The 27,571-nt window shown below is 34.8% G+C and overlaps 1 protein-coding gene and 1 long non-coding RNA gene across 17 annotated transcripts in view; one reads left to right on the forward strand and one right to left on the reverse strand.

The window, feature by feature from the left end:
• MARCHF7 (membrane associated ring-CH-type finger 7) overlaps positions 1 to 24,767 on the forward strand; it is a 47,845-nt gene extending 23,078 nt beyond the window's left edge. For 2 of the 16 annotated variants that reach the window (XM_032857904.1, XM_032857905.1), the window contains exons 3-9: positions 2,739 to 2,934; positions 4,568 to 4,735; positions 7,337 to 8,444; positions 10,751 to 10,920; positions 17,129 to 17,238; positions 20,317 to 20,430; positions 22,016 to 23,055. In XM_032857904.1, the coding sequence (XP_032713795.1) occupies positions 2,739 to 2,934; positions 4,568 to 4,735; positions 7,337 to 8,444; positions 10,751 to 10,920; positions 17,129 to 17,238; positions 20,317 to 20,430; positions 22,016 to 22,195 (2,046 nt within the window). In that variant the 3' untranslated portion in view covers positions 22,196 to 23,055. Of the gene's footprint in view, positions 1 to 2,738; positions 2,935 to 4,567; positions 4,736 to 7,336; positions 8,445 to 10,750; positions 10,921 to 17,128; positions 17,262 to 20,316; positions 20,431 to 22,015; positions 23,056 to 24,231 lie in introns of those variants that run through there. The other 14 variants (XR_004382682.1, XM_032857910.1, XM_032857913.1 and 11 more) reach the window with 14 other exon arrangements.
• Positions 5,084 to 27,428, reverse strand: LOC116867901. The gene is made up of 3 exons (XR_004382685.1): positions 27,150 to 27,428; positions 17,550 to 17,553; positions 5,084 to 5,119 (listed from the first exon to the last, which is right to left on the reverse strand). It is a non-coding gene; the product is annotated as an uncharacterized LOC116867901 (long non-coding RNA).
• Positions 27,429 to 27,571: the final 143 nt, after the last annotated feature.

Raw genomic sequence — 27,571 nt, forward strand, 5'->3', positions numbered from 1 at the left:
TTTTGTTTTGTTTTAAAGCTAAACAAAATAGACTAACCTTTAGCTGGGTTCACTGAGAGGAGAATTCAAAATCAGAAATGAAATACACAATACCATAAAAATACAAAGGATCCTAAGGGACTGCTATGAACAGTTATATTCCAAAAACTGGACAACCTATAGAAATAAATTCCTGGTAACACACAACCCACTAAACCTGAATCATGAAGAAATAGAAAATCTGAGCATACCACTAATAAGTAAGGAGATTAAATCAGTAGTAGATAATAATTTTTTTACTATTTAACCTGTAACCCATGATACCATGATCTGAGCTGAAACCAAGAGTCAGATGCTCAACTGACTGAGGCACCCTGGTGCCCCTTTTGGGATTTTATGGAAGCTTCCTTACACAGTCAAATTGACTAAGTCATTGGCCATTGTCTTCAGCCCTTCCCTTTCTGTTCCCTGGAGTTTGAGGAGTGAGGTAGGACTGAAATCTTTCTTTCCCTAGAAAAAAATGAAAAGAAAAGAAAAATTCTTAGTTTATTCAGTTGTTAAAATAATTTAGAATGGTAAAAAGTAAATGATTCAGACCAAAGATACTTGAACAGTGAACCAAATTGATAGAAGCCAAAAAAGATTTTGGTTTTGAACTTAAGCCAGCAGAAATACTGGTCAGAACCTTTATTTTTCCTTTCCATATATTGATATTAACAAGCATTTTGTTTCTGGGATGACATATAGGCTGCATTTTAGAATTATGAGTCATGAAAATTATTTCCTGAAGAGTGAGTGTATCTTTTTTCTCATCAATAGCCAATGCCTGAAAACTGGATTGACTTTAGACCTTTTGTTCATTTCTCACTGTGTCTCTAAATTTGATGAGTTTTTGTCTTACAGTTACTCTCTTCCCATTACTTGTATCACAAGGACTTATTTCCGGCTATTTCAGTGACTTCCTGGTTGATTTTCTTTCTGTTCATTCCATTTTTTTCATCTCCCACAATGCTCTAAGGATCTTTCTAAGAAGTAGTTGATCTGATGGTATTTCCTCATTCAGTTTTTCCCAAAGTTATATTTACACAGTTTGTCTGGTCCATGCAAAACAAGAAAAATAAGGAAAAGATTTTGTACAAGTGAAGTTTATTCACTTGAAAGTCTCTTTTATTTTGTTAAATCCATCATGTTTTGGGAGCATATGAAATGCCCCTCTTAAAAACTGGGGATGGGATTAGATGGCATTTGGTAATTTTGATTTACTTGTCAAAAGTGGCAATTCTTGGGGCACCTGGGTGGCTCATTGGGTTAAAGCCTTTGCCTTCGGCTCAGGTCATGATGCCAGGGTCCTGGGATCAAGCCCGCATTGGGCTCTCTGCTCGGCGGGGAGACTGCCTCTACCCCCCGCTGCCTGCCTCTCTGCCTACCTAAGATTTCTGTCAAATAAATAAATAAATCTTAAAAAAAAAAAGTGGCAGTTCTTTCTAAATTATACATTAAAACAGTTTTTATTTTGGTCTCCAAACTTCAGAGGTCTTAGAATCACTGGCCTGTATCATATGGTACCTAATACCTTATGGCACATGTGATGGTTTGGTTTTGAAATACTTAATGAATTTCATCTCTTATGCTACCCCAGTTGATTGATTGAGGCTCTGTGAGGACTTGATGTAGAAGTCTTGTGTGATCAAGTTTGTACTAAGCTGAAGACACATTCCGTTAGCAGAATACCCTCTGTGCAAGGGATGAATGATATCCTGATCTGGTCCACTCCTCCTTATTCAGCTTTGCAGCTTCTGCTTTTCCATGTGTGCAAGGTTCATTCTGTAGAATTACCATGAACTAATGTAGTTCCCTGAAAGCATGCTGTATGCTTCTTGTAATTGAAGCATAAAAGAAAAAGACACTTTCAGCAATTATGGTTGAAATACTATGTTCTTACAACCTACATTTTTAAGGTAATGAACTAATCCTTACCCTTTTTATGCCTTATATTGAATAAACTGCTTAACCAATTAAAGAAATTAGGGGGAAGTAAAATAGTTTGTACATTCTGAGTGATTTTTGTGTTATGGATTGTTTGTGTGTATATACTTACATGTTAATGGAGAAAAACTTGAGCTAAGAGTTTTAATATGTACTGTGTTTAATATGTACTCATTTATCTGTTTCTTGCTTCACTGATAAAAAAACTTTCAGGTCAGAATTTTTTTCTAAATACCGTTTATTAGTGATGTATGAAGCGGGGAACATACTTCCCCTTCTGCCTGCTGCTCCCGCATTTGCTCAGTCTCTTTCTCTCTCTGACAGATAAAAAAATAAAATCTTTAAAAAAGAAAACAGAAAAATCTTGTTTTTATAGTAGTTTTCCTAATAAGTTTATATAATAGTATTCTTCTGGTGTTCTGTTCACTTCTAGGACTAGGAAACCAGTTCCACAGGAGTTGGAAATAGTAAACCAAGATAACAAAATGATTATAAGATTTTTGTTTTGCTCTTCAGTTTTTCCTGACCAGCTGTTTTATATATACAGTTACATGGAAGAATTAATCTAAATCAGATTGATTACCCAGCAAAGTCCAATTACAGTATAAAGTAAAGGGACACATGGGTAGGAGGGAACAAAGACTACAAAAAACCTACATGGTAGAAAAATTTGTGCTTATGAGGAATGAGTGAAATTGGGGATTAAATTTAATAGACCAAAAGCAAGCATTCTGTTCTTCCATCAAAACACTTTTATTTTTTTAAACTTACAGTCTACATCAGCATCAGCATCTGCATCACCATTTCAGTCTACATGGTATAGTGAATCTGAGATAACTCAGGGAGCACGATCAAGATCACAAAACCAGCAACGGGATCATGATTCAAAAAGACCTAAACTTTCCTGCACAAACTGTACATCTACCTCAGTTGGGAGAAATATTGGACATGGTTTAAATGCAGTATCAGGTAAAAATTAAATCTGTTTAAGAGTCACTATATATGCATTTTGGATTAAAGCCCTTTTTCCAAGACGTAGTATTAAGCAAGTAAAATACATGTAAGATAGTGGGTCAGATGTAGTCAAGTTTCTTAGGTCTTACCTTAAGTTAGTGCTACAACTGAAATAAACTCTTTCATTCTGGATTTTTATTCTAAATTTGATGCAAATATCCTACACAAACAGGATTAGCATATTTTGGTTAATTAGAATAGCTGATATGTCTGGTAATCAAATTGGTAAAAGTGACCTATATTTTGCTGGTTATTATGAGAAGTCAGTTTTTTAATTGTTATACTAGGAAAGCCAATTTTACTGATAAATATATTAATATTTCCTAACCTAAGCTTATCTTTTGTAAATGTTGTGGTCTATACTTACTTTTCAAAAAACAGAAATTCTTTAAACAAAAATAGTTGGTATTCTAGTAGGAGTTCTGTATAAGGATTCTGAAAGAATTCTAGCCATCTAACTAGCTATATGGCTATATAAGCCAGTTAACCATTCTGAAATTTAGATGTCTTATTGATAAAGTTCCATATATGGTATTTTGTACTCACAGACACACATTTGTTGCACAAATTGAAAAGCACTTTCTTTTCTGTAAGAGGTCAGGAGGCTCCCTTCTCACTTACACTCCTCTTCAAATGAAACACCAGGGAATGCCTGACATAGTTTTAAGGTGAGACAGAATTTGTGATGACACAGTTGGAAGATAAAATTCCTGAAATGCTTATGTATTATCAATCGAATTAGTGTAAGGATTCCTTTCTATTTTGATAGGCAGGACCGCCTTGGGAAAGACAATGCCCATCTGAAGAATATTAAGAGTAGTGTGATGGGTAAGAGCAGACTGTCCTTAACACTGTAGAGAAACACCTTTGTGCACAGATATTTTTGGTCCCTTCTACTCTGTGAAGGCATAGCATTACATACTTTGGGCCATTTCCCTTAATGAGGAGGAATCAATAAGGCTATTGGGACTAGGAAAGGAAGAACCAAAATTTTCAGGGTAAATAAGGGGGAAAGTTTTGAGACTTAAACCTTTAATTTATTTTGTTAGATATGATTTCATTTAAAAATTTAGATTATGATTGCAACAGTACTTCTTAGAATGAGAGTGAACCAAGTGTGATGTCAGTGGTAATATTTCTGATAAAATATCGTCAATGTCTGTAGTAAAACATTTTCCATTTTGAGATGGCTTGATTTGGATTTTGGCTGTTCTCTCCAAGATCACTTTCATTGACTTCAGGAAATTCTGCATCTTTGGCAAACTTCACATTTTTGTTCTGTAATCATTTTACATTATGCTTACATTGTGTGGTCAGATGTTCTAGAAAGTAACTGAGACATTGACATCACAGATGGTGTTAGGTTTTAGTGTTAGAGAAGAATGTGTTTGAGTAGGAAATAATATATGAGTGATGAGTTCACTGATGAATAATTTTATGTTTTGCTGAATTTGGCTTCTGATTGCAACTATGTAACCTTGAAGATTCCTATAATGGATCACAATAACCTCCCTGTGTAATACTGAAGATTTGTCATCAGAAACCTTGAAAGCTTTCTCTGAATTAAAATGTCTTCGATTATTTTAAGATTCTTCATGGAGACATAATCAGGTTCCCAGATCTTCATCAATGGTACTTGGATCATTTGGAACTGACTTAATGAGAGAGAGAAGAGATTTAGAGAGAAGAGCAGATTCTTCCATTAGTAATCTTATGGATTATAGTCACCGAAGTGGTGATTTCACAGCTTCGTCCTGTAAGTGTAAATTGTATTGTTATGTATAACTTATCTAATAATGTTATATTTCTCTCTTCGTGTAAGTCATTAAAATCATAGTACAAATAAGTACATGAAGTGCATCTTACGGAGAATTCAAAATAGCTTAGTATGTATTCTGGTACCTTATTTGTTATATATATGTATATATATATATATATATATATTTTTTTTTTTTTAAAGATTTTATTTATTTATTTGACAGGCAGAGATCACAAGTAGGCAGAGAAGCAGGCAGAGAGAGAGGGGGAAGCAGGCTCCCTGCTGAGCAGAGAGCCCGATGCGGGGCTCTATCCCAGGACCCTGAGATCATGACCTGAGCTGAAGGCAGAGGCTTTAACCCACTGAGCCACCCAGGCACCCCTATTTGTTATATTTTAAAAAATAAAAAGTTTAGGGGCGCCTGGGTGGCTCAGTGGGTTAAGCCTCTGCCTTCGGCTCACATCATGATCCCAGGGTCCTGGGATCGAGCCCCACATCAGGCTCTCTGCTCAGCGGGGAGTCATCTTCCCTGCCCCCTGCTTGCCGCCTTCTTACTTGTGATCTCTGTCAAATAAATAAATTCTTTACAATTAAATAAATAAATAAATAAATAAAATAAAAAATTTAAAACAGATGTAAATTCGTATCTGGGTTCTGTCTCCCGGTAATTTTCTTACTTGTGCTTTTCCTTTTAAGAATGCATATATTCTAAAGTAAACTAAATAATTTTTATATGCCCCAATATCATTTGTCTTGTACAGTTGAGCCTTGAACAGTGCAGGGGTGAGGGAACTGACCCCTATTTCCACCCGTCCTCCAGTATTGGTACTTGAAAAATCTGTGTATAACTTTTGAATCCCCCAAAACTTTAGTACTCAAACTGTACTGCTGACTGGAAGCCTTACCAAAAACATGAGCAGTTGACACATTTTTTTTTAATGTTATATGTATTATGTATGCATTCTTAAAGCTAGAAAAAATGTTAAGAAAATCATAAGGAAGAGACAATACATACATAATACCTACTGTGTTTACTGAAAAAAATCCACAAGTAAGTGGACCTGTACAGATCAAACCCATGTTGTCCAGGGGTTAACTATGTAGTGTAGTAACTACTTATAGTTAAATTCTGACCTAATTAAAGCTTGAAATCAACATTTTTTTGAAATCAACATTTTAAGGCATAATTTAGAATTACTTTTGTTTAATGTGAATGTGCCTTTTTCATTCACTTAAAATAAAGACCCACACTAGTTCTGTCAGAGTACATTAAGCTTAAGTTTTTCAAAATTAAATACCATAAAACAAAAATACTAGAAAAACAAAGTGCTTATTGAAGTTGACAGATCTAGCAGGCAAAAGTAGAGTTTGATTTACATAGAAGAAAATACATTTGTTCTTAAAAGGTGTAGGTTTTAGGGGCGCCTGGGTGGCTCAGTGGGTTAAAGCCTCTGCCTTCGGCTCAGGTCATGTTCCCAGCGTCCTGGGATCGAGCCCCGCATTGGGCTCTCTGCTCAACAGGGAGCCTGCTTCCTCCTCTCTCTCTCTCTCTGCCTGCCTCTCTGCCTACTTGTGATCTCTGTCTGTCAAATAAATAAATAAAAATCTTCAAAAAAATAAAATCTAAAAAAAAAGTGTAGGTTTTATTAAATAAGCTTATTGTGGCAAGCCTTTGCTTAAGACCAGTGAAAACATCTTTTTATTTGCTTGGGTTCAAATAGAGGAGCTGTAGTGTATAGTATCAATACCATCTATGATTGGAGGTCTACAAGTATAGGATAGAATAGATTGAGCCACTAACAGTTTATTCCTTCATGAGGCTCCATGTGCTAGTGCAGCAGCATTTTTTACTCTTAAGCTAAGTGTATGCATAAGTATTCTTTTATAAAGGGATGCAAAAGTATTTCTCATCCCATTTCAAGATTTGAACCACCAGTGGTATAGTTTTCAGAACTGCAGCTACCAGGACCCTATTCTAACTTAGAGCTCCCAGCAAGTATTTAGAAGTAGAGGTGTGTCTGATGAGTAACCAGAGATAACATCCACTGCTCTTATTTTGAAAGAAAAAAGATTGGAGAAAGTTTAGCTGTTAGCGGTTTGCCATAAAATTATAAGGATGATAAATATTTGTGTGAAATAAGTTTTATGCTTATTGCAGAGTAAGAAGAATTTCCAAAAACACTGTCTCCCTAGGATTATTTTGCCTTTATTTGTTAGAATCATTTATGGTGAATTATTTGTCCCATTTAAAATTTCTTGTCCATTTAGATACTATTTTACCATATCAATTTCTGATTAACAAATTGTGACTGTTATACCTTCAACAAGTTAGTAGATTTAGATGTTTGTTTCATAAGCTGTGACACACTTCTTTCTTTTCAGTTTGCAGTGTTGACTTAGCAGTAATACTGTATTTTATCAAAGGTATAGAAAGAGAAATATATGTTTTTTCCTATAATAGTTAAGATGTATATTTATAATATAGCAGTATTTGGTTTGAATCCAGTGTTTCAGTTTGCAGTAATTAATAAATGCAAATTTAATAATACTCCAATTTTATTTCATGTAATTGGTATCTTTCTTTTCTTTCAAAAATAGATGTTCAAGACAGAGTTCCTTCTTCATATTCACAGGGAGCAAGACCAAAAGATCACTCCATGAGCACTTTACAGTTGAATACATCATCTACAAACCACCAAATGCCTTCTGAACATCAGACCATAACATGTTCTAGGGACTCCAGTAGAAATTCTCTAAGATCAAATTTTTCTCCAAGAGAATTGGAATCTCCCCAAAGCAGTACACAACCTGGATTTTCTTATATTTCAAATAGAGATGAAACCTCAACCATAAGCAGTTCAGATAGGGTTGGTTCATCTCAAAGATCATTTCAAGAATCTTCTGACAATGAAGGTAGACGTTCAACCAGGAGATTGCTGTCGCGTATAGCTTCTAGTATGTCATCTACCTTTTTTTCACGAAGATCTAGCCAGGATTCCTTGAATACAAGGTCGTTGAGTTCTGAAAATTCCTGTGTGTCTCCAAGAATCTTGACAGCTTCACAGTCTCGTAGCAATGCAGCATCATCTTCTGATGTCCCTGATAATAGGGCATCTGAAGCTTCTCAGGGATTTCGATTTCTTAGGCGAAGATGGGGTTTGTCCTCTCTTAGCCAAAATCATAGCTCTGAGCCAGATTCAGAAAATTTTAACCAGGAACCTGAAGGTAGAAATACAGGACCATGGTTATCTTCCTCACTTAGAAATAGATGCACACCTTTGTTCTCTAGAAGGAGACGAGAGGGACGAGATGAATCTTCAAGGATACCTACCTCTGATATACCACCTAGATCTCATCATATGTTTAGAAGAGAATCAAATGAAGTGGTTCACCTTGAAGCACAGAGTGATCCTGTTGGGGCTACTGCCAGCAGATCACAGGCATCTGCGGCTTCGAGTAATGCTGCTACTGGTGGCTCCACATCAGATTCAGCCCACAGTGGAAGAAATACAGGAATAACGGGGATCCTTCCTGGTTCCTTATTTCGATTTGCAGTCCCCCCAGCACTTGGAAATAATTTAACCGACAATGTCATGATCACTGTAGATATTATTCCTTCAGGTTGGAGTTCATCTGATGGAAAAAGTGATAAAACTAAAAGTGCACCTTCAAGGGACCCAGAAAGACTGCAGAAAATAAAAGAGAGGTAAATTTGAATACCTGTCATAAGTTGATAAAGCAAAGAGCAGATTAGAGGAAGGAGTCCTTTTCTAAAATGGCTTCTCATAACATTGGTATCTAAGATTTCTTCTCCTTAAAATTTATATCCACTGAGATGTTAGGTTCTCAAAGGAAATGGATGAGAATAATGAAGGTAGACACTGGGAGTATAGATTGCATCAAGAAATTGTCTAAAGATTATTTTTAACCAGCTTTTGATAAAGATGGACAAAAGACAAAACTCTTAATCTCTTATCCTCTTTCTTGATAGACTGCTGCTAAATGGGATTGGTAAAGGGGCCTCAGTGGTCATGGATTATCAAAACAATCTGTCTAGCCTTTAGTAAGATTTATTTACCATTTATCTGTATTATCTCAGACTCTTTTTTGGAATGAGGTAAAAATCATTTACACAAATTATTTTATTTTTGAAGTCCAGGTATATACTGAATATTCTTTGTATATTATGAATATTTGATGGAAATACTAGTTTAAATTCAGGACTTAAAATCTTCTTATGCAAATGTATCTTTGTAACGTTGAAGATTGCTAAAAAATCTCTGGTAAGAGAGTAAAGATGAAAAATCAGAAATTTTAGTCCCAACTTGATTATTTTGTCATGTTATGTACTTCGTTTTTCAATCTGTTAAGATAATTTTTATAAAAAATAATTTTCCTGATAAAAACAGATTAGGATAGTACATGTAAAACACACTTATAAGAAGAAAAGACTTAGGTAAAGTGAAGGCTGTGGGGTATTCTGCGTTTTTGTTTTTTCTTGTTCATAAAGGCCTAATGTAACGGCATTGTTGGGAATCATAGTTGTTACTGTCGTTTTAGATTTCTTTTTTTTTTTTTTTTAAAGAACAAATACATTCAAATCTAAACCTCTGGGGATAAGGGGAGCCTAAGATGTTGGACATTAGGCCACTATATTCCCTTTTTTCTTTAAGTAGGACAAATTGTACCATGGGACTCTTCTCTTCCTGCACTTAAAATTTGCTGTTTTTCCTTGGAGAAAGATTCACTCACTGCCCTGATAGTGTTAGCTTTAATGTCATTATAGCAACTTCCTCTCATTACAAGCTGGCTGCTGAGGAATTCAGTAACCAGTGATATAAACAGAGAGCAAAGCAATAGTTTAGTAATTTCCAGAGAGAAATTAAGCCAGCACCACTCTGTCTGATTAGATAGTTTATAAAGCAGCATTTGTTGGTTATTTTATCATAGAGACTGTGTGTATTCCTTTATTACATATTTTGCTCATACCTGAAGATTTTAAGACACTTCACAGGTAAATGAATAAGAATCTAAAAAATCGAACCCCCCTCCAAGTAAAAAAAAAAAAAAAAATTGAAACTGTAAGCCAAAGAAGGTTAAATCTGAAGGTAAAACATAAATATTTATGGTTGAGGTTATTTCTCTGGTCCAGTCAGAGCATGATAGTCACCTAATTGTTGTACATCTAATCCTCTTTCCACATATCTTTTTCTAAACTCATTAGGAACCTGTATAATCCACTTGTATTTCAGTAGCAGTTTAAGCATTCAGTTGTGAGTACTCTTTCATTCCAGCAATAGACTAAGGTAATGGGGATTTTAACAAAAAATTATATATATACACACAAAGCTATCATCTTGCATTAAATTAAGCAGTACATGTTGGCCTATTAAATAAAGAACATAGGTTAATGGAAAGTCTTCACACTTTAAAAGCCTGCCCTATAAAAATCAGGATAATTGAATAACATTGCTGTGGGTGGGGGAAATGGAGAATTTAAAAACCTGTTGTCTTTTACTGTGATTAAATACAGAAAGTTTTATCAGTTTAAATATATGTGGTTCTGATAGCATGTAAATGAAAAAAACAAGTCATTATTTATTGACTTTTTTTGGGAGGTGGGGGAGAAAAGTGTTAAGTATGTAAGTATATTCCTTTATACTGTTGGAATCGAAGGTAGTCTGTGATACTATAGAAATTAAAATCTCTTAGGTATGTTTGTAAAGTGATCATGAAAAATAAGAAACTTAAAGTGTGATATCAAAGAGAAAATTACTTAAAGCATTTGAAGATAGTAGGATATACCCTGTTCTGTTTATCTTTAAAATATAATTTTCATTCTTACTGAACTGTTTTTTTTATGGTGGTCGCTGTTTTTTAAGGTTTTTGCTTTTTTCTACTCAGAACATGAGTAGAAATAACAAAGATGTTGTTCGAGATAGGTATGTTTGGAAATGACCGACCAGGATGAGTTATCATAGCTGTGTTTATGAAATGTTCCTTCTTTTCTAGCCTCCTTTTAGAGGATTCTGAAGAAGAAGAAGGTGACTTATGTAGAATTTGTCAGATGGCAGCTGCATCATCATCTAACTTGTTGATAGAGCCATGCAAGTGCACAGGAAGTTTGCAGTATGTCCACCAAGAGTGTATGAAAAAGTGGTTACAGGCCAAAATTAACTCTGGTGAGATTTATCTTTTTATGTATTTTATTTTCCAGTTTTTCTAAGAGATGTACATACAAATGTATTTTAGTTAGCAAATCTGATTATAATTCATTGTCAGAGTTACACTCTTTTCAAAAGAATGTTTTTGAAGCAAAAGCGTTAAAGAGCACTCATTAGGGGATGTCTGGGTGGCTCAGTGGGTTAAGCTGCTGCCTTAGCTCAGGTCATGATCCCAAGGTTCTGGGATCCAGCCCCGCATCGGGCTCTCTGCTCAGCAGGGAGCCTGCTTCTCTCTCTCTCTCTCTCTCTCTGCCTGCTTGTGATCTCTATCAAATAAATAAATAAAATCTTAAAAAAAAAAAAAAGAAGCGCACTCATTAGTTTTGCTTCGTAAATTTTTCATAGTGTTTCTTGTATTTTATTAACCCAACAAACTACTTTTTCATAGATGTTTGGTAACTATAATTGATTATCACAGTTGATCCTTATGTCATGTAAGATCTTTCTGAAGGGGGCACCTGGGTGGCTCAGTGGGTTAAAGCCTCTGCCTTCAGCTCAGGTCATGATCCCAGGGTCCTGGGATCAAGCCCCGCATCAGGCTCTCCACTCAGCGAGGAGCCTGCTTCCTCCTCTCTGTCTCTTCCTGTCTGTCTACTTGTGATCTCTGTCTGTCAAATAAATAAAAAAAATCTTTAAAAAAAAAAGATCTTTCTGAAGAAGTCATGCTTACTGTTTACCAGCTATGTGGCCTTGAGAAATACTTGTTTCTAATGCTGTTGTGGAGTAGTAATAAGGTTACTATAGGGATTCATTGTTAATTGAGTACCCATTAGGGAGCCAGGCACAGTTCTAGGTGTGGGATCTAGAATGGTAAACAGGACAGACAAGGCACTTGCTTTTGTGGTGGTATGGGGCGTTAAAGGGATGCCTTGATGAGGTGAGAATATTTAAACTGAACAAAGAGGAGCTAGCTGTTCCAAAATGAGGGCAAGAGCATTCCAGTTGAGGAAACTTCTAGTGTGAAAACTTTCAGGTGGTAGGTAATATGACAGGTGTATTTGAGGAACTGAATGAAATGCAGTGTGGCAGGAGTATAATTAGTGGACAAGGAGAGGGGTGATAGTTGAGATTAGAGAGATTAGCAGAGGTTATGTCATTTAAGACTTTTTTAAAACTAATGTCTGAAATTTAGATTTTTGTCTAAGTGTGATGGGAAGCCACTGAAAGGCAGGGGAGTGAAATGATTTTATTTGGCTGCTTTGTGGAGAATGGATTTTAGGGGGACAAGAATAGAGGCGGGGAGTTCATCCAGGAATCTATCTTACAAGAGACGGTGAGTGGAAATGGTTGGATTCTGGTGTGTTGGGAGGTAGATTCTGTATGACTTGCCAATAGATTGGATGTGGTGAAGGAGAAGGAACAGTTTGAGAAGTTTGTATTTTTTGTATTTTTGTGTCGAACAACTAAGTACATGGTGGGGCCATTTCCTGAACTTAAAGAGTAGGAGTGGAATAAGTGTGGGGCAGGAAATAAAGAATTCTGTTTTAGATGTAAACTGCTTATTAGAAAACCATCTGAAAATGTGATCTAGGCAGTTAGCTAGACAAACCTGTTGTTTCAGGAAATCATTAGTGCTGAAAGTTACATTTTGGGGAATTAGAGCATGTAAGTAGTAATTTTAAGCTATGGGATTAAATAAAGTCCCTAGACCAAGAATAGGTATCAAAGGAGTAAGGCCAGGACAGAGGCCTGAGGCACCCACGTATTTAGTGGGAGCAGAGGAGATCTGAGAAGCAGCCTCAGTCTGGTAGGAAGAAAACCAAGAAAATGCAGTGTTGTGTAAGCCAGAAGAAGAAAGTGTTCTAAAGAGGGTATGATCAGACATACCAAGTATCACAAAGAGATTCGAACAAAGAAATGGCAATTGGTAGCATGAATGTCCTTGGTGGTTTCAGTTTTTGTGGAGTGATGGAATCATGAGCATGATTAATAGAAAACAAGGTAAGACAGGAAACAGCCACATAGACCCCTCTTCCGGTAAGCTTTATTGTTAAGGAGACTGGTGATAAGGTGGAGGAATTAGGGAGTAAAATGGGGTCATAGGGTATGTTTTTGTTTCAGTTTCAAGTGGGAGATTTTAGGGCATGTTTTATTTTAATGAAAGATAAAATGGAAGGAAAAAGATTTTAGCCTTTAATAGGAAAAAAAATTACTTTGTATCTACAAGGCTGGTGTAGATATGAATGTTGATCAGTTTGTTGCTTTAATGAGAGGATACTTGCTTGAATTCCTGTATAATTGCTTCTGTTTTCTTAATAAAAGGAGGTAAGGTCTTTAGCTGATTGGAGGACAGGTAAAGAGATTTTGATGTGTAGGGAAAATAATACTTAAAAACATTTTTAGGGTTCTGGAAGTACTAGTGTCCATAAAAATCTGTGGCTGTGAATATGATTTAAAAGTGAGATGTACATTTTTTAGAAGCAGTTTTCAGATGGTTGGATATAGACAGGGATTTGGGGTCGCTGGTGTTGGGACTTTTGCTAGGCAAATATGATGAAGGGAGTTAAGGATATTCGTAAGGACATAGTTGTGATGGCCATGGAAATTAAAATCAAGAGGGGGAGTAAGGACATCAGAAAGTGGTGTAGGGTTAGAAGTCTTTGAGTCTCATTGACATTGAAGACAATTTGCCAGAGTAGGTAAACTGGACTGATGAGAAATTTTAGGTACACTGGAGTAAATGCCTAAAATACAGATTTAGGGGTAGTGCAGTAAACTATGATGATACAGTCAAGGATATGACCATAGTGGGTGGTGGGGTGGGGAAGGGTGATACTTAGAAGCATGGATATTGAGGAAGTGTGTGTGGATATTGAAATAGCCAAGAAGTAAGTTGATAAAGATGGAAAGCCAGGTGCTAAAGTTATTAATGAAAGAGGAGGGACTTAGAGTTTCAAAATAGCAATAGGTATGGGGTTATTTATTTCTACTTCTTGGTCCTGAGGTATAAAGGGTTGTGGGAAAAAAGTATGTAACAGTCTAGAAGGGCACTGTGATTTAGGTGTGAAGTTGAAGAGATTAATCCAAAAAGAGACTGGTTATGAGAGAAGTTTAGACCATGAGTACCAGAGAACATAGTAAAAATAACTAGTAGAGTGAGTAGGGTGGGAAATTAGATCAGATTAATAAATGGACACAGTATGAGATTGACAGTCTTGCAGTTGGTGACTTAGGAAAATCATTTGTGAGGTATGATGGCATTAATACTAATTTTAATAATCTTTTGAAAGAGTTGGGAAACCTGTTCAAGCTAGAGATTATGAGGCTCTTGGGAAAATTTTGTTTCTGTGTAGCTAGGTAGCCAAGGCCTCCTTGGGGTAGGGGGTTTATGTTTTGTTTTAAGGTAGTCTGATTGCAAAGCTGTAGGACAGATGAGTCTGATTTAGTAGCAGCCTTTTCTTAGCTGTATGGTGTTACAACAGCCTCTTGGCTTTGTTATCACTGCCCTAGGGCCTTACTAAGATGAAATGAGTGCTTGTCATGGAAGCATTGCTTCTTGACAGTCAGGACCCAGGAATGTTAGCCGTTACCAGAATGAAAAACAGTGTGATTCACCTTCTGATAATATTTGCAGTTAGATTGTTAGTGTTGTGTAGGCAGAAAAACAGATAATACAGTGTTAAGAACATTGGCATTTTGGAATTAGATGAGATTGGCATAATGGCTCTAACACTTACCTGGAAGATCTCGAGTAGGTTTTTTAACATTGGTTCTCAATGCTGGCTGCTGGTCACAATTAACCTAGTAGAGTTTTTAGATACAAAGATGCCTAGATCTAGTTTTAGACACTCTTAAGTAGTTCTGGGATTGGGCCTCAGTTCCATTATGAGTAGAACTAGTAGTATTTACCACACAGGGTTGTTGTGAAAGTCAAATGAGATGATGTTTATAGTTTCTCACAGTACTGGGCATGTGGCAAATACTCAATTTGATGGGTTTTATCAGGTTATAATGGTACTTTCTAAGATACGGTCAAATGAATATAAAGATCTCAAGATCTGAACCTTCCTGACAAATTTTCACAAGCCTTTCTCATACTTACATAAAGACCCGTCTGGTAGAAGATTCATTCTGGTAGAGATTGATAAAAACATTTATTAAGCAGCTGCCATGTGTGTACTGTTAAATTCTGCAGGATGTGCAGAGATGTATAAAGCAAGTTTATAGACATAAGAGTTTAGACAAATGCAGTCAGGGCCTACTGAATGAGGTGGAGTATACGTGGAAAGAGTCACTAAACAATGTAGGTATAAATGGACTTTTCCCAGCTACATATGACCTTTTTGAATGTTCTAGAAGCCTCTTAATTCCTAGAAGAGAAGAAACGAATCCCTAAGATGTGTAACAATTTGTACTACATGGTGTGTCTCCAAGGTCCATATTATATAATAATACTTTGCTTCTGAATCAGAAGATAGTTTTAGGAAATGTCTGCTAAATTTTATCTTTCACATTCTTTATATTCTCCTTCAGATCCTAATACGAACTTTCCCTGAATTTAGTTCAGTTAGTGGTACAATATTAATTTTTTTATTAAAATATTCCAGATGGCATTTTAATTTCAAAATCTTTAAGTATGTTAGACTCCTAAAATAGCAGCAACTGTCACAACTAGTTTTTATTCATGCCTTGAAATACTGTGAATATCTTTTGTAGTTTGACTACAGGACATTTTGAGACAACATATTACCTCATAATAGCACTCACTTTCTGTTAGGTATTTTCAAAAGAAAATGCATATAAATTACAATTGCTGTCTTGGACTTCATGCCAGATTTACTGTTTTAAGAGGTATAAGAGCTCCTTGAAGACAACAGGGTTTACTACCTTTTCCTTCTAAATCTTAGCACATAACAAAGACAACAAATGTTAGTTGAATTGAATCTAAACCTCTACCCTGTTAATCACATGACTTCTTAAACTTTTAGGACATCTTTTTCAGTTTAAAGCTCTATCTAAAAATAAAAATGGTGGGGTGGAGGTGTGAAAATGGCTATGTTTAATTAGACTATCACCTATTAGACCCAGAAGCTGAGGAGTAACCAATAACTGAATGCATATGGGATAGAAGGAGCTTTTTTTTTTCCTTTTAATTTTGATAAACTATATATATATAATTTTCCTTTTGACCATTATTAAGTGTACAGCTCAGTAACATTGAATACATTCAGAATGCTGTGTGACCATCACCACTACCCGCTTGAAAAATTTTATCATCACCCCAAACAAAAACTGTATCCATTAAGTAGCAAGTTCCACCTCTCCCTTCTCCTCAGTCCCTGGTAATTTACTCATTTTCTCTCTGAATTTGCTTGTTCTACATAATTCATATAAATAGAATCATATTATAATATTTGTCCTTTTTGTATCTGCTTTATTTTACTTAGCAAGTTTTCAGGGTTCATCGGTGTTGTAGCATGTATCAGAACTTCGTTCCTTTTATGGTTGAAAGGACAGAAGTGGATTCCTTTTTTCCCCTCATTAGGGAAGGTACATTTCTTAGCGCTCAAAAGGTCTATGTTGTCATATCAAAGATACTGGCCTGAGTATAGGGTAACTCACTGTTTGGGATACTGTATTACTTAAAATTGTTTTCATGGCATCCTGTCAAGGTACTTGAGGAAGTGGGAAGTACAGATGACATTCCATTGTCAGCTTCCCACCATCACGGGTGGGGATGTATGTGCATTTCTGGGAGGCAAAAAACAATAGAAACCTAAATATTGGGCTGGGCCTAAATACCGTAGATGAGGACCTGACAAGCACATCAGTGTTACCAATGTAGTCTTACTTCCTTTCTATATATTGATTATATATATTGATACATAGAATATATATCTTAATATGTAGAATGTATATATATTTTGATTATATATTGATATATAGAGTATATACTTATATTCTAAGCTTAAAACTTAACAAGGAGGGGTGCCTGCGTTGTTCAGTTGGTTAAGCAGCTGCTTTTGGCTCAGGTCATGATCTCAGTGTCCTGGGATCAACCCCCACATTGGTCTCCCTGCTCCATGGGGAGTCTGCTTTTCTCTCCGCCTCTTTTCCACCTCCCACCCTGCTCAGGCTCGCTCTCTCAAATAAAATCCTTTTCAAAAAGAACTTTACAAAGAAAAATGTTTGTGGAGACATAAACTTTTACTTTTGATTTTACCAGGTTCTTCGTTAGAGGCCGTAACCACCTGTGAACTCTGTAAAGAGAAGTTGCAGCTTAACCTGGAGGATTTTGATATTCATGAACTACATAGAGCTCATGCAAATGAACAAGTTAGTATATTTTGCCTAATTTGGTAAGTGTCTATTCTATGCTTAAAGGACAACTCTTGAAGAAAAGATTAAATCATGGTCAGAAAACCGACATTGAAATAATAATAGTAATGGTTTTAATAAAATTCTCTGTTACTACATTAGGTATTATATGATTTTATAATTTTGTATTATTTTCCCCCTAAGTTTTTAAAGCAAAAGGCAAATAACCAAGTCACACATTCTGGGTTTAAAGTAAAATTCATCATACGTCTTTTAAATAAACCTGAAAATAATAAAAGCTTAGGAAGTTAGTTCCAAAGTAGTAATACCAACCTTCTCTCCCCATAGCTGTCTCAGTTGTGAATGCCTCTTGAGTACTGGAAAATAGTTAAAACACCAGTCCCCACATCTGCATCCTAGTTCTATACTTTTTATGTTAGGAATAATTTTTTTTATGAACCTATCTGATGCCCCTTGTTCTTACTCCTGTCTGGTTCCCTCTACCCTTCCTATTCCCCGCTTCCCCCGCCCTCTTCCTACTCCTACCTTTATGTTGAACGAGTTATCTTACATGAAGTCATTTATTCCAAGTTCACATTGTTTCTTTCCTTCAGTATTGTATCGTTACAGTCATGCTGTTAATTATATAATGAATAATGTTGGGATTTCTCTGATCATATTAAGATTTGATTTCAAATATTTTCCTCTCATTTCTCAGATTTTTTTGGTATGTATTGATTACTCCTCCCCACCCCCACCCTCCATTGATTTGATCAGTCTTTTTTCTTGAAGCTTAGAGCTCAGTTTTTTCCCCTTTTTAAAGGAAAATTCAGGGGAAGAGGGAAGATGTTGGAAGAGATTACAAAGGATGGCTCTAGGGCCATATTATCCAAGTGTGCTTAGCATAGTTTTGATAAAAAGAGAGATGATGATGAGAGAATGCATGAATGCTTGAAAAAGCACTTTTTAAATGAAGGAGTAATGAGCACCTTCCCTCCCCCCCCTTTTTTTAATTGAAGTGAAGTTTATGTAACATAACCATTTTAAGGTAAACAGTTTATTGGTACAAGTACATTTGCAGTGCTGTGCTACCATCACCTCCACCTAGTTCCAGGACATTTTCATCTCTAAAAGAAAATCCTATACCCATTAAGCAGTTGCTCCTTCCCCCTTCTCCCATCCCCTGGCAACCACCAATCTGTGTTCTGTCTCTATGGATTATCTGTTTTGGATATTTCATATAAATGGAAACATGCAATATATGATCTTTTGTGGGCATGCTTCACTTTTTTAAATGTGGGAATATGGATACCCTTTGAAAATCTGGATAAAACCAGAAACACACCTTGCAAAATATACATATACACAAAATCTGTATATAATTTTAGGGATTCCCAGATCTCTTGAAGCTAATTGCTTACATCCAGGTTAAGAGTCACTGATTTAATGAATGAAACATTAGGCAGTTGCTGTAGTACAGATATTACTCTAATGTTAATTAAATTGTTTTCCCCTTAGTGAAGCATACTCTAAAACGTACTCCAAAAGGAGTATCAGTCTGAGTAATGCATTGTCTTAAATTCTTAAGACGTCTCTGTAGATAGCTGGACATTGGTATTTTATAGAATTGGGGGGGGAGTATGGAAAGGTGGAGTAATGCAAAGAATTTTGTGATTTTTTTTTTTTTTTTGTATTTTTGTTCTTGTTTTTTTTTATCTTCTCAAAATTAGTGTAGGTTTCAAAGGATGGCTTTCTCCTGCCATTCTTTCTTAGGTGCTCCATCATGTCTCTTGAAGGTGGCTTTGACTTTCATCATAGCTAGGAATGTTTTTATTGTTCTTCAAGAATTTTAATGACCCACTTTTTAAATAATTTAGAGGTGTTAGGAAATACTGGGTGGAGTCATTATAAAAATGACAGTCGTGATTAAGTTTCCTGGCTTTAACATCTTTGTTCTTTGTGAATCATGGATTCTAGTGGCCTGACAACTACCTTCATTTTAAGTACAGTTTAGTTTTTCATTATCCAGTGCCTTCATCTTTTTCAAGGTGATAACCATTAAACTCTTTTTTTAAATCTCCTAGATAACATGATTACCTTTTAAGTTAAAAATAGGCAGTTTTTTTTAATGAATACTGAAGTATTTAGCGAAACTTTTAATCAAAATTTGAAATTTGTTGAGTATTCTGAAGAATCTGTAATCAGTAACTCGCTCAGGTTCGTACTAAGACCATACAGTTCTTAATTTCAGATAACTTTATTATGAGAAAATGATGCAATTTACAAATAGTTCACTGTTTAACAATTACATAACAGTTTAGATTTTTAATAATATTATATTCATGTTTTGTATTCTTAACTTCAAAACAGCAGAACAGCTTTAAACCAAAGAACTGTTTTTGCCCACTGCAAATTTCTATGCAAAGGATATCTGGAAGTTACTTTACTATGTTGTTGTTTTTTTTTTTTTTTCTTAAGATTTTATTTATTTATTCATGAGAGACAGAGGGAGAAGTGTGGACTCTCGATCTCAGGACTCTGGAATCATAACCTGAGCTGAAGACAGAGAGATGCTTAACTGACTTAGCCACCCAGGCGCCCTACTCCCTTTTTTCTTAAGTTCATTTTTGTATTTGCTGTTGCCTTGAAGTTAGTTAAATTACATAAGAAACACTTGACCTCAGAATAGGATTTTAGTTATGTAATATATTGATATAGCTATAGATGAAATGCTAATTTTTAAGTAAACAGTTACAGCCATCTGTGCAAAGAAATCTATTTTGAGCTTTATAGGGAACCAGAGCATTTATTTTACCATCACATGATTTTTTTCCCCACTTTTATATAAATAATTACATAAAGGAAAACTATATGAGAATAAAGAACACCCATTTGAACACATTATATAACATTAGTAAAATTTTTCGAAACTACGAGGGATAGCGTTTTATTTCTTTTTTAATAGATGGCACTGTATCTCTTCCTGGAAACTGATTACAAATACATTTCCTCTAGTTTATCAGTATACTGAGTATCAAATCTCATTCTACTAATTTTTCATTCTCCATATTTTTCTCGTTTGCTTCCCTGTTAAAGGCTGAGTATGAGTTTATCAGCTCTGGTCTCTACCTAGTTGTGTTATTGCACTTGTGCGAACAAAGCTTTTCTGATATGATGGGAAATACAAATGAGCCAAGCACGCGTGTCCGAGTAAGTAATATTGGAGTGGGGGGGAAGGGTGCGATGCTGCAAGTGTTTGCTTTGGAAAGCACATTGTTTTATATGTTCACATTCTATTTTGGGGGGGGAGCTCTTATATTAAAATGTATCTTAAAAATAAAGATATTATAGATTTAATAGAAATTGCTGTCTTCCTTACTTCTGTATCAAATAGTCTAATTTTTTTCATTAAGCTTTTTGTAGAAGTAATTTTCTAGCTCTTGAAGGTAATTGGAATATATTTCAGTGAAAAACGGGGATGAATTGAAAACACCTAGAGGAAATGCTCTTTTTAATTTGGAAAGGAACATCCAACTCATTATTACAACTTAGAAACCTGACATTGTGAAATTGAACTTCAAAAACCAGGAGTTTGGGAAATTAACTTCAATTTCATTTGTTAGTATCCTATAAAAGATTGCCAGTATACTAATTTTTAAGCATTCATATTACAAACTACTGAAGATACGGACTATTGTGTGTTTACGCTTAATTTAACACTTGAGCTAGCTGTCTTTTAGGTGCTTATAAGTAAAATGATACTAGTTACCTCAGTGTACCATAGGAAATTTATACTCTGCTGCCTGGCCCATTTAATGTGGCAGGGGCTAGGGTCTACATCTCATTACTCTAGCATTGTGAACACTTCATACCTTAAAACATTGTTCATAAAGATATATTTCAGACTTTTTAAAGTAAATGTTCACTCTGAGGATTAAAAATAGATCCGAGTTTTTGGTGAAATGTAAATCTGCTTGTGAATAGATTTGGTGAAATGTAAAATCTGTTTTATTTTGAAAATTATCAAATAACCAATACATATACTGTTTCTAATTGGTTAAAAAAAATATTTTTCCGTAATCATTATGTGAACATTATTGTGCCTTTTGGACAGATTAGTATCATTGAGAAAAAAAAGAATGAGCTATCAAGAGCATTCAGAATTTGAGCAGAGCTCTCTTGATTTCTAAGGCCTTAAGAAATCATAGAACCTAAATTTAGTAAGTGCTATAAAACTATTTCTTAAAAGGTGACTTGTCAAAATGAATAAACCTTATATAATGCATATAATAAGATCTGTTGGATGCCTTTGCGAAAGATACAAGTTATATTAAAGGGGAAGTTTTCACCAGATTAAAATACTTCTGGAGCTATCAAATTTAGGCAGGAAAATACTGGTTATTGTTCTTGTTTTATTCTGTTTTTTTTTTTTTTTAATTGACCACTAAAAGTGAATTCATTTGTGTCCAAATTGTAATGGTTTTAATTTTTTTCTCCACAATTTTTTGAGGTGTTGCAAGAAGACAGAGTGCCATTGGATTAATTTATTGTATCTGTTTTCAGTTTCTACATGATTCATGATATCTACATGGCCATTTATATAATGATTATATACAACATTTAAAAGATAATATCCTAAGCTTGTAATTTGTGATGTGGGGGTAGAAAGACCCCTATTTAAAGGCTTAAAATGGTGTTTGACTTTCTTAAGTAGAAATGAATCTCCTATACTAATCTCTTTTTAGATACATTTGCAACATTTAAACTACTGTATTTCTTTCTGCATTGTTTCTAGTTTATTAACCTTGCAAGAACTCTTCAGGCACATATGGAAGATCTCGAAAGTAGGTGGAATTTCCCCTTCCCAGACTTGTTGAATTTACTTTTGCAAATTAAACCCACAGAACAAAACCTAATCGTATATTCTTTCTACCAAATTAGAGCTTTATTTAAAGGCTTAATAATAGCAAAATAATTGATTTGGGAAAGATGGGTAGAGCAACTGACAGTTTTTTAAAAGCATGTATTTTTTTAAATTCTATTTTAAGGTATAGGATGTATTTTAAGTATTTTATTTTAAATAAAATTTTATTTTTGAATGTCTTAGTTTTAGAACTTTTAATCAAAAAGAAAACATTCACTGGTCAAACCACACTTCTAAATCTGTTCAATTTTTGTGTGTGTCTATGAAGTTTTACTTGTTACTCAGCTTTGTTAGATCACTAAAGGTTTTCCCTGGATTTGTTTGTAGTTCTAGGAAAATAAGGGTGAAAGATTCCTAATTCTGAGTCTATAACAGAAGCCATAGTTTTTTTTTGCTCCTTGTTCAGGTCCTCATGGACCTTTAATAGGCAGCCAGCTCCGCCAGCAGCTCCAATTTAAGATCACGTTCCAGCATTAGGACTTCTGCCTGGGCTCCTATGTGAAGGCACTTAATGCCCAAATCTTTACAGGCATCTGCACAGCTTAACCTCAAAGTCCTACAACCTCCAGGGTGCTTCATATCAGGTGGGCACAGATATCAGTAGCTCTGAAACAATCCCTGAGAATCCAAGATTACTGTACCTATTGTACTTTTTCACCCAAAGCAACTGGCTCCCCACGGTCAGATTCCATTACACTCTTTGAAGTGCTTTAAAATATGTATTCTCCACTGGATTATCTTCTGTACTCATCTTCAAAACACTTGGAGTGTTACCTGTAGTGTGCATAATTTTTTTACCTTTAGGGTAAGCTCAGCATCCTTTAAAGTTTGGGAAGGACTTGGTCTTCATGGGAACCTTTTAATGCCTTGAATATTCTAAGACACTGATTTTTGTCATTAAGTCTGTATTAAGTTTTGAGGGGATTAGAGGTTAGAGGTTCCACCAGATACTGCATTTTCACATTTCAGTATTTGTGAAAATGGTATATAAAGGAGTAAATGGTATATAAAATGTGAATTCATTGGGTATAAATACTTTTTCTTTTATACCTTCTTAGTTTAGATCCCTTGTGTTGTCTAACACAACAATATCTTTTTTGGTAAATTATAATTAATACTTTGCCAGATGTGATGATAGTGATTTGTTTCACTGTATATTTTCCTCAGATTGCTTGTTTCATTTTTTTTTTAATTAACATTCTCATTTAGAATTTAGTTTCTTAAACATAGCAGTGTCTACTCCCAGCGTGTGAGAAAGATGGAGGTGAAATACACCCAAATTCAGCTGTGAGTGACAGATGTGGGTGCTGCAGACTTAATCCTAAGTACCAGGATTTTCATATGTTCTAAGAGCTAGTTCTGACTGAATTTTCTTCTCCTATGGCTTTAATCAAATAGAAAACATGAGAATTTCCCTGAAGAGCTGTTTTATTTTTTAGTTTGATATTTTCTGTGATACAGCATAAAACAACTGCAGGATCTACTCATTTGTGAGCTAAGTACATGCTTGATAGCATTTATTAAAAATGGACTTAAGATTTCTGCAAGATAGGTAGACTAAGGGAACTTTAAGTTTCATCCATACATGTAGCATAATTTTTTTGTCGATTCCATTTGTTGGGTACTCTTAAATATTGGGTCCAGTATTAATACAAGAAGAGTCTATGTTTAACCTTTCTGCCCTTGATATTAGGGGAAATGCTAGTTGGGTGTTTATTTTAGTGAACTTCCATTTTTCTGAACACACAGAACAGTTTATAGAATACATAGTTTTTTACTTATGTCCTTCCTATTGACATTCCAGGATGTATATTTTAAACTTCTGAGCTACTTAATAATAAATTGATGTCAGAAACATTGCGCAAGTGATGTTTCTGACAATGTGGAGGCATAGGAATAATCTCAACAAAAGGTTTTTATTGAATCCAATTATTTTAACTTGGGCTGTGTCTATATAAAGCTTTTTTGGCTAAATAGAGCTTTTCTTGGCATTGTATAGACACAGCTTTGATGTAAATTGGAAGAACACCCATAACCTATTCTGTGTACATTTTTTTTCATTCTCATCGGATGCATCAAACATGCAGCAGTAATAAACCAGATTCTTCTCAGGTGTGTGAGAGCACTTGCCTTAAGTTCATTTTTTCTCTGGTGTCTGTATCATTAGCTACTATGAACACAGATTGATCTCAGTTGTTTAGAAGATGTTTCTTGAAGCGCATTTTTAAGCATTTTCATTTTTATAAAAACTAACCTAACAAAAAGATGTGGGGGTGGGAACATTGTGGATGGTCATCGCCCACAGACCACCCCTAACCCTGTCATTTACCATTTTGACCAAACAGTATACTAAATTGGGATTTTTATTTTACAAGTCATTGCTATTCTGGCTTCATATTTACACTTCCATTCTCATCCCCTTAAAATCATTCTTGATCATCCTGTTTTCTTTCAACAGCTTCAGAGGATGATTCCGAAGAAGATGGAGACCATAACAGAACATTTGATATTGCCTAACTTCATATAAGACAAATGGATGATCTGTGAACAAGTGTTTATTAAAAGTGGCAATTAAGTATGAATTAATTTTGTGGGGGAATGCCTATTGAATACATTGACTATATATATACACACGTGTGTATATATATTTATAATGAATATATATACACACACACAGATGTCCTGTGTGTGTGTATGTGTGTGTGTGTATATTCATTCTCAAGTATTGTTGAATTAAAATTTTGCTGGACCTTTTAACATGGCCAGTGAATCTGATGTTTGTAAACTGGTAATCAAAAAGTATTTTTCTTTTAGGTGAGTGGGAAAGTGTTACCCTTGTTTTAGATATCTAAGCAATGCTGACGACTCTTTTGTGTTCTGATTACTGTAGTCATATTTATTAAAAAAAAAAAAAGGTTCATGTTTTAGTCTCTTGCTAGTGAAAAAAAGTGGGACAAAATGGGCTTTTGAAATAAAATGGCAAATGGCACCTAATTATTTTTCCTTTCAAAATGCCTTCTGTTGCAGTCTCATTTTCATAATCATTTGCTTCCAGTGTTTCTAAAAAATCAATTGGTGGATAAGGTATGAAAGCATTATATTAGGTTTCCAAATTTAATATGAATTCTAAATTCATTTAGCAATAAAATCTAATTTTTAAAAAGTATATAAATATGAAATATAAATGATGGATAAATTTTTGTATTGATTTGCAAAATGCAGATTATATTTGATAGGCCATAGTATGTAGATATTCCTTTTAGGAATATTTCAGCTATAAAATATATCAGAATTGCCCATCAAATGTTATTTGGAAAAAATTATTGCACTCTAAAGTTAATGGAGTATTTTTAAATCCCACACTTAAAGTTCAAAACACTGGTTTTCGATGTGTTTTTTAGTGTTGTCACTTCTTTATAGAAAAATATATAAGTAACCTGTTTGGATCCTGGTCATTTTTAACTGTTCCTTGGTAATTCTGAGCTTTTATTTAGTGACTTAATGTTTTTCACTACTTTTGGAGAACAGATGAACATTACCTATTCACCATGAATAGCTCTACACTGTGGTCATGAGTTGTGTATACTTTCATAACACTGTATATTTCCTCTGTCAACAAGTGTATCTCTTAGGATACACTTCTGAACACCTTCAGGTGGTTTTCAAATTAAATAAAGTCTTATGTTATGGCAACGAACTACATTTTCAGAACCTAAGTAGAAACCATGTAATTTCTCAAACGTGAATCAACAGTTTGCCCACACATAGTTTGTTGGTCTTAATGTAAAACCTTGGCTGGAAATAAAGTGCATACTGATTGATTTACTTTATAGTTTGAAATGTTTCCTTTTAAATTGGTGCTCAAAGTAGACGTCAAACCCTAGAGCCAAGAACTTTATTAAAAAGTAAAATACGGTTTCATACAAAAATATATAACTCTTTCTAAAACATTGCTCAGCTCAGCAGTTACCTTTGCATTGCCTTAAAGAAAAAATACAAAATTTAATAATGCCAGTTTGAATATCTGTCATCTGGGTCTTTAAGGATGCTTTGAGTTTGAAACAGTTTCACTTTGAATAGAACTCAGCATGAAAATTTAAGTATCTTCTGCTTAACCCACAAAACTTTTTATTTAAAAAATTAAGTAGTAGAAAACACTCCATTGGCATGCAGTTTATAGTTTTGTAATGACAGAGATACGCAGTGGCTTGAGCTTTTATAGTATTCTTGTCGATCCTTAGTACCACTATTTCATATTTCAGTATTGTAAAAGCTTCCAGTAATTGTGAATTAGAGGGAATAAGGAAAGTCTTTTCATTTTCATTGGTTATTACTTTTAAACCCTAAACAGAGACCATATCCCATTCACTACAAGAATGCAAATTCCTAGGAAAATGAAGTTAAAAGTAATACTCTCTCTAGATACTTGCCAAATGTAAGAATTTATATTGTCCTTATTAGCTAGAACCAAGATGTTCAGAAAGGCCGTTTATACCTTCTGAATATAAACAAGCACGTTTATGTTATTCTTAATGTGAAAAATACAGATTTGAATGATCCAGTTAGCTGTTGACCACCGAATAGATACAAGGGCCTGTTAACAGATGTTCTGATATATGAAGAAAATTAAGATTTAACACTTCAATACCAGGGATCTCTAAGAACTTACTTGAAAGATGAAATAAAATATGGAAATCAGGTTAAAGAGGCCATTTTGGAAGAGCTGCCACTGGGTAGAAGTTATCAAAATGAACAGAAGAAAATCAGTTGTATGGGAGTTAAGTAGGAAGAGGAGATTCTAGAGCAGCACTGTCCGATAAAACTTTGTGATAATAGAAATGTTCTATAATTTGTTTTGCCCAATACAGTAGCTACAGTGACTGCATGTGTTTTGAGCATTTGAAGTGTGCCTAGTGCAACTAGGGAACAACACTTAAACATTATATTTATTTAAATAGCCACATGGAGCTTATTGCTACCATATTGGGCATTGTAGAAATTTGACTATTAGAGGAAGTTTTAAGGAAGAGTTAAGATCACTCCCAGTTCTTAAAGGACTGGTAGAACTTGAATAGAAAAAGTAGGACTGGAATTGTCTGTTCACCATTTATACCACTCTTAATAGCTTATCAATAATAAAATAAGACAGTATCCAAGATCTCAGAAATTTAAAGCTCTTATAGAGTGTAATTGTTTTGTGTACTACAACTAGTGTAACATCTGCTTGTTCAGTACCACAGAGCCATAGTGTATGGTCCTGTCATCACTTCGTTTTTTCCTGTGTCAGTAACTAATAATAGTGCCATTGGTTGTGATGAAGGATGTTATTCATAGTGCCAGTGGAAACAGATGGCACAAGCTGGGACTTTGTTGCCATTGGTCAAGCATGAGAGAGAGTGTATCTCCCCAAAGTACTCCCCATAACTG

The sequence above is a fragment of the Lontra canadensis genome, unplaced genomic scaffold, assembly GCF_010015895.1.
Source record: "Lontra canadensis isolate GAN:19392208 unplaced genomic scaffold, GSC_riverotter_1.0 scaffold13, whole genome shotgun sequence".
Classification (NCBI taxonomy): Eukaryota; Metazoa; Chordata; class Mammalia; order Carnivora; family Mustelidae; genus Lontra; species Lontra canadensis.